Source organism: Cherax quadricarinatus, chromosome 94 (assembly GCF_038502225.1).
Source record: "Cherax quadricarinatus isolate ZL_2023a chromosome 94, ASM3850222v1, whole genome shotgun sequence".
Lineage (NCBI taxonomy): Eukaryota > Metazoa > Arthropoda > Malacostraca > Decapoda > Parastacidae > Cherax > Cherax quadricarinatus.
This window is the reverse complement of record NC_091385.1, coordinates 507501-521188: the sequence shown is the minus strand read 5'-3', so window position 1 is coordinate 521188 and position 13688 is coordinate 507501. Positions and strand designations below refer to the sequence as shown.

The window sequence follows — 13688 nt, the reverse complement described above, 5'->3', positions numbered from 1 at the left end:
CTTTCCATGTCATTCTACTTTAATCCATTCTCTCTAAATGACCAAACCACCTCAACAACCCCTCTTCTGCCCTCTGACTAATGCTTTTATTAACTCCACACCTTCTCCTAATTTCCACACTCTGAATTTTCTGCATAATATTTACACCACACATTGCCCTTAGACAGGACAACTCCACTGCCTCCAACCGTCTCCTCGCTGCTGCATTTACCACCCAAGCTTCACATCCATATAAGAGTGTTGGAACCACTATACTTTAATACATTTCCTTCTTAGCCTCCATAGATAACATTCTTTGTCTCCACATATACCTCCATGCACCACTCACCTTTTTTCCTTCATCAATTCTATGATTAACCTCATCCTTCATAAATCCATCCGCTGACACGTCAACTCCCAAATATCTGAAAACATTCACTTCTTCCATATTCCTCCTCTCCAATATGATATCCAATTTTTCTTTATTAAAATCCTTTGATACTCTCATCACCTTAATCTTTTCTATGTTCACTTTCAACTTTCTACCTTTACACACATTCCCAAACTCATCCACTAACCTTTGCAATTTTTCTTTAGAATCTCCCATAAGCACAGTATCATCAGCAAAAAAGTAACTGTGTCAATTCCCATTTTGTATTTGATTCCCCATAATTTAATCCCACCCTTCTCCCGAGCACCCTAACATTTACTTCTTTTACAACCCCATCTATAAATATATTAAACAACCATGGTGACATTACACATCCCTGTCTAAGACCTACTTTTACCGGGAAGTATTCTCCCTCTCTTCTACACACCCTAACCTGAGCCTCACTATCCTCATAAAAACTCTTTACAGCATTTAGTAACTTACCACCTATTCCATATACTTGCAACATCTGCCACATTGCTCCCCTATCCACTCTATCATATACCTTTTCTAAATCCATAAATGCAATAAAAACTTCCCTACCTTTATCTAAATACTGTTCACATATATGCTTCAATATAAACACTTGATCTACACATCCCCTACCCACTCTGAAGCCTCCTTGCTCATCCGCAATCCTACATTCTGTCTTACCTCTAATTCTTTCAATAATAACCCTACTGTACACTTTTCCTGGTATACTTGGTAAACTAATTCCTCTATAATTTTTACAATCTCTTTTGTCCCCTTTCCCTTTATATAAAGGGACTATACATGCTCTCTGCCCTCCCCTCTTTCATACATTTATTAAACAAAAATATCAACCACTCCAATACTATATCCCCCCTGCTTTTAACATTTCTGTCATGATCTCATCAGTTCCAGTTGCTTTACCCCCTTTCAATCAATCAATCAATTTTATTTCTTTGCAAGTAGTACATTGAGATCATGTATTTACAATGAGTTGCAGTGCAAAGAGAGCCTCTATCATGCCTAGGTATTATGGGAAGACTTAATTTAAGGGATTACTGACTAATACCTCACGCACCTCCCCCACACTTACATCCTGCTCTTCTTCATTTACAGTCATAAAATAATATTACACCGATAAAATAAAGGCAATTACTGTCACACTTGAAGTATATAATGGGGTGATGAAGGAAGGCTTCCACTCACTGTATGTGCTGGAGTGAAGAAAGTCTTCCACTCACAGTATGTGATGGAGTGAAGGAAGTCTTCCACTCACAGTATGTGATGGAGTGAAGGAAGTCTTCCACTCACAGTATATGATGGAGTGAAGGAAGTCTTCCACTCACAGTATGTGATGGAGTGAAGGAAGTCTTCCACTCACAGTATATGATGGAGTGAAGGAAGTCTTCCACTCACAGTATATGATGGAGTGAAGGAAGTCTTCCACTCACAGTATATGATGGAGTGAAGGAAGTCTTCCACTCACAGTATATGATGGAGTGAAGGAAGTCTTCCACTCACAGTATATGATGGAGTGAAGGAAGTCTTCCACTCACAGTATATGATGGAGTGAAGGAAGTCTTCCACTCACAGTATATGATGGAGTGAAGGAAGTCTTCCACTCACAGTATATGATGGAGTGAAGGAAGTCTTCCACTCACAGTATGTGATGGAGTGAAGGAAGTCTTCCACTCACAGTAAGTGATGGAGTGAAGGAAGTCTTCCACTCACAGTATGTGATGGAGTGAAGGAAGTCTTCCACTCACAGTAAGTGATGGAGTGAAGGAAGTCTTCCACTCACAGTATGTGATGGAGTGAAGAAAGTCTTCCACATAAGTGGAAAATGAGTGATGGGACAAAGAAAGAAAGCAGCAAGTTTTAAAAATTACAAAGCACTGACATAAGAGCTGATTTAACAATACTGACAAAGGTTATGTACTATACAGCCTTACATATTAACACTCAAAAACCAAGATTATCCTACAAAAATATATATCACTCACACTAACAAGCAAGCAAAAATACCATCAGACGAGAGCTTACCTTATAGAACATTCTGTCAGCAAAGCGCATCATTTCAGCAAATGCATTCAGCCAGGCATGAAGGATGGCAAAGAACCCACACAAGAGTACCAGCGAGCCGGGAAACATGCATGAAAATACTGCCACCATCAGGTTGGTCTGTAAACAACGGATATACGTTAGAGTTGACCAGTGCGTTGAAAAAATAGATGTTGCTTCTAGGAAAGAAATGAAATATTAGTCGTGAAGTTATTTGTTGCTCCTGTTTAACTAATATTTATTAAAGTTTTTGTTCCTTTTGTGTCTAATTATATATTATGACTTTTTTTAATAACACCAGTCATTTCCCACCAGGGTAGGTTAATCCAAAGAAATGCCCACCATCCATAAAATCATGCCCATCTTTCAGAGCATAAGCATTTTATTTTCCATCTCCAGTTTTCCTGAATTCCTTCATGAATGTACAGTGGACCCCGGTTTACGATCAGCTCCCAATGCGACCAATTATGTAAGTGTATTTATGTAAGTGCGTTTGTACATGTATATTTGGGGGTCTGAAATGGACTAATCTAATTCACAATATTCCTTATGGGAACAAATTCGTTCAGTAATGGCACCTGAACATACTTCTGGAATGAAATAATATCGTAAACCGGGAGTCCACTGTACTTTGATCAAACCCCAATAGTTTGTCACATTCAAAACCCACTTGTCTACTCTGACCTAACCCACTCACACATGCCTGATGAATGTTCAAACCCCTACCACTCAAAACCCATCTTTACCACTAACCAACAATTAATCCTAGTTCATTTTCAGGTCATATCTGAACCAGACCATTGTCTAGTTTCTTCTCAAAACTGCAGGCTAGACATTAATTGTTTAAGTCACTGCATTGCACCCATTTGACCATAAACAGAAATGTTAATCTCAATCTTAAAATAATGAATCCTAACCAGTCATAAGTTGGCCTGTGATACTCCAATACTGAAACTATGTATTGTGCCAAAACAAAATCATTCACATTGCTAAACTCACAAACTAGTATTTAGTCACTTAGCCATAATACCAACTTACCTCATAATTTGTAATATTTTAAATTAGAATTAATCTAAGTCTGCCCAAAATGCCTAGCCATGCTAGGTGTTCTAGTGGTACACTCTGTAATTATTATTTTACTACATGTAAACAATACAATAATCAAATTCTGTAAACTCAGCATTGTAATCTTTATAGAGAATAAACTTTGAATTCTTATAGAGAATAAACTTTGAATTCTTATAGAGAATAAACTTTGAATTCTTATAGAGAATAAACTTTGAATTCTTATAGAGAATAAACTTTGAATTCTTATAGAGAATAAACTTTGAATTCTTATAGAGAATAAACTTTATTCTTTCTTCACACCTTACCTCCAACCCTTCCTGGATGGTCCCCCGTTTGTTTGGTACAATTAAGAAATCACTGGCAAGAGTTACAAGCATTTCTGGATGTTTACTGAAGAGTAAATAGGACAACGAAACTTGTGTAAATATATCTAAGTTATTTCAAGAACCTGCTTGTAACTGTATCACTAAGAAGTGTATTACATGCTCATTAATATCAATGTATTAATTGTATATCGTACCGTAGTGAAAGACTCCTGACCAAACTTCCGGAAGACAGGTACACAAAACCGCACAAACAGAAAGTGAGTATAAAATAAACAACCAATAACTTGGCTTAAGTCATTAATCACTTTCTGCCAGTCACATCTTTCATTTCTGTAAAAATATAATGATATAAAATAAAAATTAACAACAAAATAGAAAGCCACATAGCTGGAAAAAGCATACAAATACAGTGGACCCCCAGTTTACGATCACCTCCCAATGCGACCAATAATGTAAGTGTATTTATGTAAGTGCGTTTGTACGTGTATGTTTGGGGGTCTGAAATGGACTAATCTAATTCACAATATTCCTTATGGGAACAAATTCGCTCAGTACTGGCACCTGAACATACTTCTTGAATGAAATAATATCGTAAACCGGGGGTCCACTGTACATACACAGAACACACATATACAAAGCTAAGTTTTAAGTGCAATATAAAAAGTTGTAGTATAATAAATTTGAATCCATAAATAAGATTACTGTGCTTTGTACACTGCTGTGAAGTTCCCAATTTGTGTAAACTCTTAATACACAAATTTGCAAATGTTTAAATTATTTTTTATTACACAGTCTTCAATTACCCACATCCAATGACTGTTTCCCCAACAACACTATGTCTTACTCGGCCATGGTCACCCTGGCTTGGTATATCCAAATAACAAAAAAAAGGCACAATACCGTGACTGGAACGATACACAAATAACCTGCACATAAAAGAGAGAAGCTTACGACGACGTTTTGGTTCGACTTGGACCATTTACAAAGTGACTTTGTAAATGGTCCAAGTCGGACCAAAACATTGTCGTAAGCTTCTCTCTTTTATGTGCGGATTATTTGTGTATTGGTATACCCAAGTCAGTATGGCCCAAGCCAGTGTGGTACAATGTACATGGGCCCAAGCCAGTGTGGTACAATGTACATGGGCCCAAGCCAGTGTGGTACAATGTACATGTATACTGTAACCTTCCCACCACACAACAGTCCTCAGGGAGGAGACAAAGTGTAGATTAACATCTTGAGCAGACGAAGAATTAAGGTTTCATGTAAATACAGTGGACCCCCGCTTTACGATCACCTCCCAATGTGACCAATTATGTAAGTGTATTTATGTAAGTGCGTTTGTACGTGTATGTTTGGGGGTCTGAAATGGACTAATCTACTTCACAATATTCCTTATGGGAACAAATTCGTTCAGTACTGGCACCTGAACATACTTCTGGAATGAAATAATATCGTTAACCGGGGGTCCACTGTATATATAAAATTACGTCTTTCAAGCGTATAAAATGAAGCAAAACTTTATTCATTCAATGCAAAATAACTATATTTTGGAAATTAATCAACCCATTATGGTACAATATGGTTCACTGTGTTGCATTTTACACTATAATAATAACAATATTAATAATAAAAGAAACAATTTTTCCATCATTCATTCAGCCACTGTCTTCCGAGAAGGCTGCTGAATTATTACTGCATTAACCTTTATTAAATGTGAAAGGCAGTAAAGTTGATCTATGTATTCCCTTCTCCCTGTAGTCTATTATAAATGTACAGTACAGTATATTGCCTACTACATATGTATCTCATTATTGTATCTCATAAATGTCAACCTGTGACCCAATCAACCTTTGTTACTATTTAACTTCATTACCTAACATAATACTCCATTCTACTGATTACACAGCAACACAGTAAATGACCATATGACCTGTCTTTGTAATACTTATTTGTACTAAACTGTTATCTGTTATACAATAATTTTTGTACCACTGAATATATCATTGCTTAGTTAATCTTAAGTTAATTTTAAGCCTCCCCATAAATAAATAAATAAAAACCAATTGTACAGCAATGCAAGCAACCATATGACCTGTTTTTGTAATACTCATCAGTACTAAATTGTTATCTGTTTTACAATAATTTTTGTACCACTGAATGTATATCATTGCTTAGTTAATCTTAAGTTAATTTTAAGCTGCCCATAATGCTCTGCATACAAGTGGCTTTGGCATGTTGCACTTTAAAAATTGTATTCCTTGTACTTATCTGTATCATGTTCAAATTAATAAATAAATAAATAAATAAATAAATAAATAAATAAATAAATAAATAAATAAATAAATAAATGTATGAGAGTATAGTTTTACCAACGCTCTTATATGGGTGTGAAGCATGGGTGATGAATGTTGCAGTGAGGAGAAGGCTGGAGGCAGTGGAGATGTCATGTCTGAGGGCAATGTGTGGTGTGAATATAATGCAGAGAATTCGTAGTTTGGAAGTTAGGAGGAGGTGCGGGATTACCAAAACTGTTGTCCAGAGGGCTGAGGAAGGGTTGTTGAGGTGGTTCGGACATGTGGAGAGAATGGAGCGAAACAGAATAACTTCAAGAGTGTATCAGTCTGTAGTGGAAGGAAGGCGGGGTAGGGGTCGGCCTAGGAAAGGTTGGAGGGAGGGGGTAAAGGAAGTTTTGTGTGCGAGGGGCTTGGACTTCCAGCAGGCATGCGTGAGCGTGTTTGATAGGAGTGAATGGAGACAAATGGTTTTTAATACTTGACGTGCTGTTGGAGTGTGAGCAAAGTAACATTTATGAAGGGATTCAGGGAAACCGGCAGGCTGGACTTGAGTCCTGGAGATGGGAAGTACAGTGCCTCCACTCTGAAGGAGGGGTGTTAATGTTGCAGTTTAAAAACTGTAGTGTAAAGCACCCTTCTGGCAAGACAGTGATGGAATGAATGATGGTGAAAGTTTTTCTTTTTCGGGCCACCCTGCCTTGGTGGGAATCGGCCAGTGTGATAATAAAAAAAAAATAATAAATAAATAAATGTGAAGGCACCCTATATGAAAAGATTTCTAGATCTAATCTTCAACACACACTCAACTTTCAAATCTTTCTACTGGGTTTCTACAGCATCATGTTATTTTAGCAGTAAAGCAACTTGATGGTGCCATGCAGACAGATTATGAAACAATATGCACACCAAAATGCCAATGGCAACTCACAGCATAAACCAGACTAGGTTAAATTTACTGCCACATTTACTGTGACAGAATAACAAAAAAAGGCACAATACCGTGACTGGAACGATACACAAATAACCCGCAAGTCGGACTGAAACGTCGTCGTAAGCTCCTCTCTTCTATGTGCGGGTTATTTGTGTACTGTGACAGAATTATAGTACAGTATAAGTCACATGGAGGTGAAACTACAGGAAGAAAATCCGTGGTCAACTGGGCCTGCTGCTATAAACACCATGAATATTCACATATCAAACGTACCAGGAGGGCATTTCTTCGATACAAGAGTGGAATGCAAAATGTGACTGAGGTGTGTCTGGAATACTTACATCTCCATTCTTTCCATATACATAAATCTATAATAATTTTGCATCCTTTTAACTAACACAGTTTCATATGCACAATAAATATACAGTGGACCCTCGACCAACGATGGCATCGTCTAACGTTAAATCCGACTAGCGATACATTTTAACGTTAATATTTTGCCTCGACTAACGCTAAAAAAACTCGACTAACGATATTCGTTCTCAGGTACCAATTAATATTGTTAGTCGAGGGTCCACTGTACATCAAAGTTCAGTCATGTGGGACTAAAAGCTAAAACTCATCATTTGCCAATTGAAAAAGTTTTTTTTTTTTTCAGGAGAGGCCGTTCCAAGCCACGGTGACCTGAAAAAGAGCACTTACACCATCACTCACTCCATCACTGTCTTACCAGGTATAGTAATAAAAAATTAAGGCCCTAGTGTGGCCCAGTGGCCCGGGGGCTAAAGTTCCTGCTTCATACACGGAGGGTCCGGGTTCGATTCCCGGCGGGTGGAAACATTTCGACACGTTTCCTTACACCTGTTGTCCTGTTCACCTAGCAGCAAATAGGTACCTGGGTGTTAGTCGACTGGTGTGGGTCACATCCTGGGGGACAAGATTAAGGACCACAATGGAAATAAGTTAGACAGTCCTCGATGACGCACTGATTTTCTTGGGTTATCCTGGGTGGCTAACCCTCCGGGGTTAAAAATCCAAACGAAATCTTATCTTATCTCACAATATGACAGGTCTGCAATACACCAAAAAATTATATCACCAATACATACTTTTCACAAATAATACAAACCTTGGATATTCATCTCTATAAACTAAAGTTGGTGCAAAGAGGAAATACAGGTAGTGTGAAAAGTCTGGACAGATACTTTTGACCTGAATTTCTTCATCTTTTTTGTATTTGACGGCACGACTGAGGTTACTTCTTACAAACGCCCAAGTCTTCATAAACATTCTAACCTGCGTGAACATACCACAATTCTTGTATATGATGTTAAGTGTTAGAATATAAGTTATACAGTGAAAACTGCCAACACAACACTGATGATTAATGAAATTCTTGATATAAAAGCTAGTTAACCCGTAAACGGTCCAAACGTATATATACGTTTTTTCAACATTTGAAAGTATGTAAAAAAAGTAGATCTTCTTTTTGTTTTTCTACATTTGAAAATATGTAAAAAAACGTAGATCTACTTTTGTAGCGCTACACGTGAACATAGATCCGCTTGGACCGTTTACGGGTTAATGCAATATAAGCAACACAATAATAAACAAAAATACAGTGTAAGATTATTGGTTAGATAGTGAAAACTGGCATATTACATTTATTATAATTAAATTAATGCCATTAAAAGTTAGTTCAGTTAATATAATCGAAACAGTTTTTTAGCATGCTGGCCATCTGCCCAAAGTTCAGGGTGACCCAAAAAAGAAACATTTTTGCCATTATTCAAACTATCACTGTCTTGCCAGAGGTGCACAGATACAACAGTACGTACAAGCTTACTATGAATTATACAAGAAAAATCAACTTACTTGTTCACACAGAATAATGAAAGAGGATGCTGGAGGAAGTGCATTATAGAGGAGAGACTCTAAAGGCAGGTAGAGGAAGAGGATCAGGTATGCCACATATACAAGTCCTCCAACTGTGTCATACACAACTGTGTGAAGAATAACAACCAATAAATAGCAACCAAAATATTTAAATAAGGTAGTGTGTGACACTACACTCATGTCAGCTCTCATAGTTTAAACACACACAGCTAATACTACATAGTACAGTGGACCCCCGCTTAACGATCAGCTCCCAATGCGACCAATTATGTAAGTGTATTTATGTAAGTGCGTTTGTACGTGTATGTTTGGGGGTCTGAAATGGACTAATCTACTTCACAATATTCCTTATGGGAACAAATTCAGTCAGTACTGGCACCTGAACATACTTCTGGAATGAAAAAATATTGTTAACCGGGGGTCCACTGTATATAAAATGAAATTCCAAGGACTTTTCTGGGTCATACTAAGTTAATAATCAAAAATAATTCCTCTCTACCAAACTTATTAAAGCCATATAACATGAACTAATAGAATATTCAATTCTCCTGTACATATTCATTATAAACTCACCTAATGACCATATGTACCTACATAATTACTGCACTGTTATTGCCTTATTAACCTTAAGTTAGTCTTAAGTTTGTCCGAAATGCTCTGCATATAAAGGGGCTTTTGGCGTGTACACCAAATTGTTATACTCCTTTGTACAAACCTGTATTATGCTGAAATAAATTTATTATTATTATTATTATTATTATTATTATTATTATTATTATTATTATTATTATTATTATTATTATTATTATTATTACAGTGGAACCTCGGTATGGAAATATAAACACAAATGCAGTATAATGTGATCCTTTATTGACAACGTTTCACCCACACAGTGGGCTTTTTCAAGTCACACACGTTGTCAATAAAGGATCACATTATACTGCATTTGTGTTTATATTTCCATTGTGTCGGTATTTTATACCATTTATTTCCATCGAACCTCGGTATACGACCAGCTCCCTCCTCAAACAAAGCTCAGACAAATTGACCTGCCAGCACTTTGCTGTGAATTATTTTGTGTTTTTTCACATTTTTTGGTATTTTTTGTATTATCTGTATAAATAAGTCACTATGGGTCCTATGAAGATTAGTGATAACAGCCAACCAAACAGAAAATTGGTTGGGAAGAACTTGTTGTTAAATTAGACACATGTGCAACTCTTGGGTATCTTTATTGAGGAAACGTTTTGCCACACAGTGGTTTCATCAGTCCATACAAAGAAAACGGGGAAGAACAGGAGTAGTTTGAGGTAGTCCCTCAACCTTGAGTCGATGTGGTCAGTCCATCAATCTTTGTATGGACTGATGAAGCCACTGTGTGGCAAAACGTTTCCTCAATAAAGATACCCAAGAGTTGCACATGTGTCTAATTTAACAACATGTCGGTTCTTTGAACCATTCATCTACACTCCTGGGAAGAACTTGTTCGATACTCAAACTGAGCAGCACAGCACTCGAACAGCCTTCTGGAATGAATTAAGGTCGCATACCAAGGTTCCACTGTAGTACGTATTTACATTATGTGTAAATTATGTACTCAGGATAACCGAACCTGTACTTATGTGTGCCTGTGCCTAAATAAACTTAATTAGAAACAGAGATGTAGTCTGGTGGCCTCTGCACCTGTTTCAGTATAACTAACCTGACTCTTCAGGTCGCTACTCACAATATATATGTCATGCCAAATAGGTAAAACTGGTCAATTAGCAAGAACTCGTTTAAAATTAAAATATATTTTTTCATTAATGCTAAATTTAAAAATTAATAGTTTTGTACCAAAAGAACCTTAGAAAATTTACCTGACCTTATTATAACAAGCACAATTTAATTTAGCCTAATCCAGCTAAATATATTTTAGGTAAGTTTACAATAATTTAATAATAGACAGACACAATGAAATATATTTTTTCATTAGGTTAAGAATGATTTTTGTGAAATCATACATATATATACGTACACATATCCATACTTTTTTTTTTCAACAAGTCGGCCGTCTCCCACCGAGGCAGGGTGACCCAAAAAGAAAGAAAATCCTCAAAGCGAAAATACTTTCATCATCATTCAACACTTTAGAAGCATATATAGATACAATATAAAAAGTGACCTGAAATAATATAATAAACTCCTAACCAAACACTAGGTGCCATCACCACATACCAGGTGCCATCACCACTAACACTAGGTGCCATCACCACATACCAGCTGCCATCACCACTAACACTAGGTGCCATCACCACATACCAGGTGCCATCACCACTAACACTAGGTGCCATCACCACTAACACCAGGTGCCATCACCACTAACACTAGGTGCCATCACCACATACCAGGTGCCATCACCACTAACACTAGGTGCCATCACCACTAACACTAGGTGCCATCACCACATACCAGGTGCCATCACCACTAACACTAGGTGCCATCACCACTAACACTAGGTGCCATCACCACATACCAGCTGCCATCACCACATACCAGCTGCCATCACCACTAACACTAGGTGCCATCACCACATACCAGGTGCCATCACCACTAACACTAGGCACCATCACCACTAACACCAGGTGCCATCACCACTAACACTAGGTGCCATCACCACTAACACTATGTGCCATCACCACTAACATTAGGTGCCATCACCACTAACACCAGGTGCCATCACTAATACCAGGTGCCATCACCACTAATACCAGGTGCCATCACCACTACCACTAGATGTGATCACCACTAACACTAGGTGCCATCACCACTAACACTAGGTGTCATCACCACTAACACTAGGTGCCATTACCACTAACACTAGGTGTCATCACCACTAACACTAGGTGTCATCACCACTAACACTAGGTGTCATCACCACTAACACTAGGTGCCATCACCACTAATGCTCAGTGCCATCACCACTAACACCAGGTGCCATCACCAATAATGCTAGGTGCCATCACCACTAACACTAGGTGCCATCACCACTAACACCAGGTGCCATCACCAATAACACTAAGTGCCATCACCACTAATGCTAGGTGCCATCACCACTAATGCTAGGTGCCATCACCACTAACACTAGGTGCCATCACCACTAACACTAGGTGCCATCACCACTAACACTAGGTGCCATCACCACTAACACCAGGTGCCATCACCAATAACACTAAGTGCCATCACCACTAATGCTAGGTGCCATCACCACTAATGCTAGGTGCCATCACCACTAATGCTAGGTGCCATCACCACTAACACTAGGTGCCATCACCACTAATGCTAGGTGCCATCACCACTAATGCTAGGTGCCATCACCACTAACACTAGGTGCATATCTAACACTTTCAAACAAAACAATGGCTCCTACAACATAGCAGGGCCTCTTGTTAGGTAACTTCATTGTTATCTCACATAGCAACAGATCATTGTATGGAGGAACACTGCAGGACTTCTGGCCCATGCTGGGCAGGTCTTTCTTGAATCGAACCTCTTCTCAGCCACAGATCATCCAACCTGTTATTAGTCTAAACGGAAGTCAACTTCAACATTCCTCACCCGAGTTTTCAAGTCACTAGTTAGTTTTAGTTTTCTCTCTCTATTATTCACCCTAGACCCATGGTGTGGGCAGTAGTCAAAAGATTACAGAGGAACATAATGGGTCCTGGGATTGTACTTCAACATTACAGAGGATAATGGGTCCAGGGACTGTACCTCAACATTACAGAGGATCATAATGGGTCCAGGAACTGTATTTCAACATTACAGAGGATAATAATGGGTCCAGGGACTGTACCTCAACATTACAGAGGATAATAATGGGTTCAGAGACTGTACTTCAACATTACAGAGGATAATAATGGGTCCAGGGACTGTACCTCAACATTACAGAGGATAATAATGGGTCCAGGGACTGTACCTCAACATTACAGAGGATAATAATGGGTCCAGGGACTGTACCTCAACATTACAGAGGATAATAATGGGTTCAGAGACTGTACTTCAACATTACAGAGGACAATAATGGGTCCAGGGACTGTACCTCAACATTACAGAGGATAATAATGGGTCCAGGGACTGTACCTCAACATTACAGAGGATAATAATGGGTTCAGAGACTGTACCTCAACATTACAGAGGATAATAATGGGTCCAGGGACTGTACCTCAACATTACAGAGGATAATAATGGGTTCAGAGACTGTACTTCAACATTACAGAGGACAATAATGGGTCCAGGGACTGTACCTCAACATTACAGAGGATAATAATGGGTCCAGGGACTGTACCTCAACATTACAGAGGATAATAATGGGTCCAGAGACTGTACCTCAACATTACAGAGGATAATAATGGGTCCAGGGACTGTACCTCAACATTACAGAGGATAATAATGGGTTCAGAGACTGTACCTCAACATTACAGAGGATAATAATGGGTTCAGAGACTGTACCTCAACATTACAGAGGATAATAATGGGTTCAGAGACTGTACCTCAACATTACAGAGGATAATAATGGGTTCAGATACTGTACCTCAACATTACAGAGGATAATAATGGGTTCAGATACTGTACCTCAACATTACAGAGGATAATAATGGGTTCAGAGACTGGGCTGCAAAGTTTGGATAGCTAAACACATTACAGTGGTAATGAACTACGTATTTACGTGTTTATATTTGGTTACAATT

The 13688-nt window shown here is 38.3% G+C and overlaps 1 protein-coding gene across 3 annotated transcripts in view; it reads right to left on the bottom strand.

Moving 5' to 3' along the window:
- The window catches only part of LOC128700861 (sterol O-acyltransferase 1), a 48596-nt gene that overhangs the window by 9328 nt on the left and 25580 nt on the right, over nucleotides 1-13688 (bottom strand). For all 3 annotated transcript variants that reach the window (XM_070104715.1, XM_070104714.1, XM_070104716.1), the window contains 4 exons: nucleotides 8938-9065; nucleotides 8192-8358; nucleotides 4029-4164; nucleotides 2423-2560 (listed from right to left, as the gene is read on the bottom strand). In XM_070104715.1, coding sequence (XP_069960816.1) covers nucleotides 2423-2560; nucleotides 4029-4164; nucleotides 8192-8358; nucleotides 8938-9065 — 569 coding nt within the window. The remainder of the gene's footprint in view (nucleotides 1-2422; nucleotides 2561-4028; nucleotides 4165-8191; nucleotides 8359-8937; nucleotides 9066-13688) is intronic.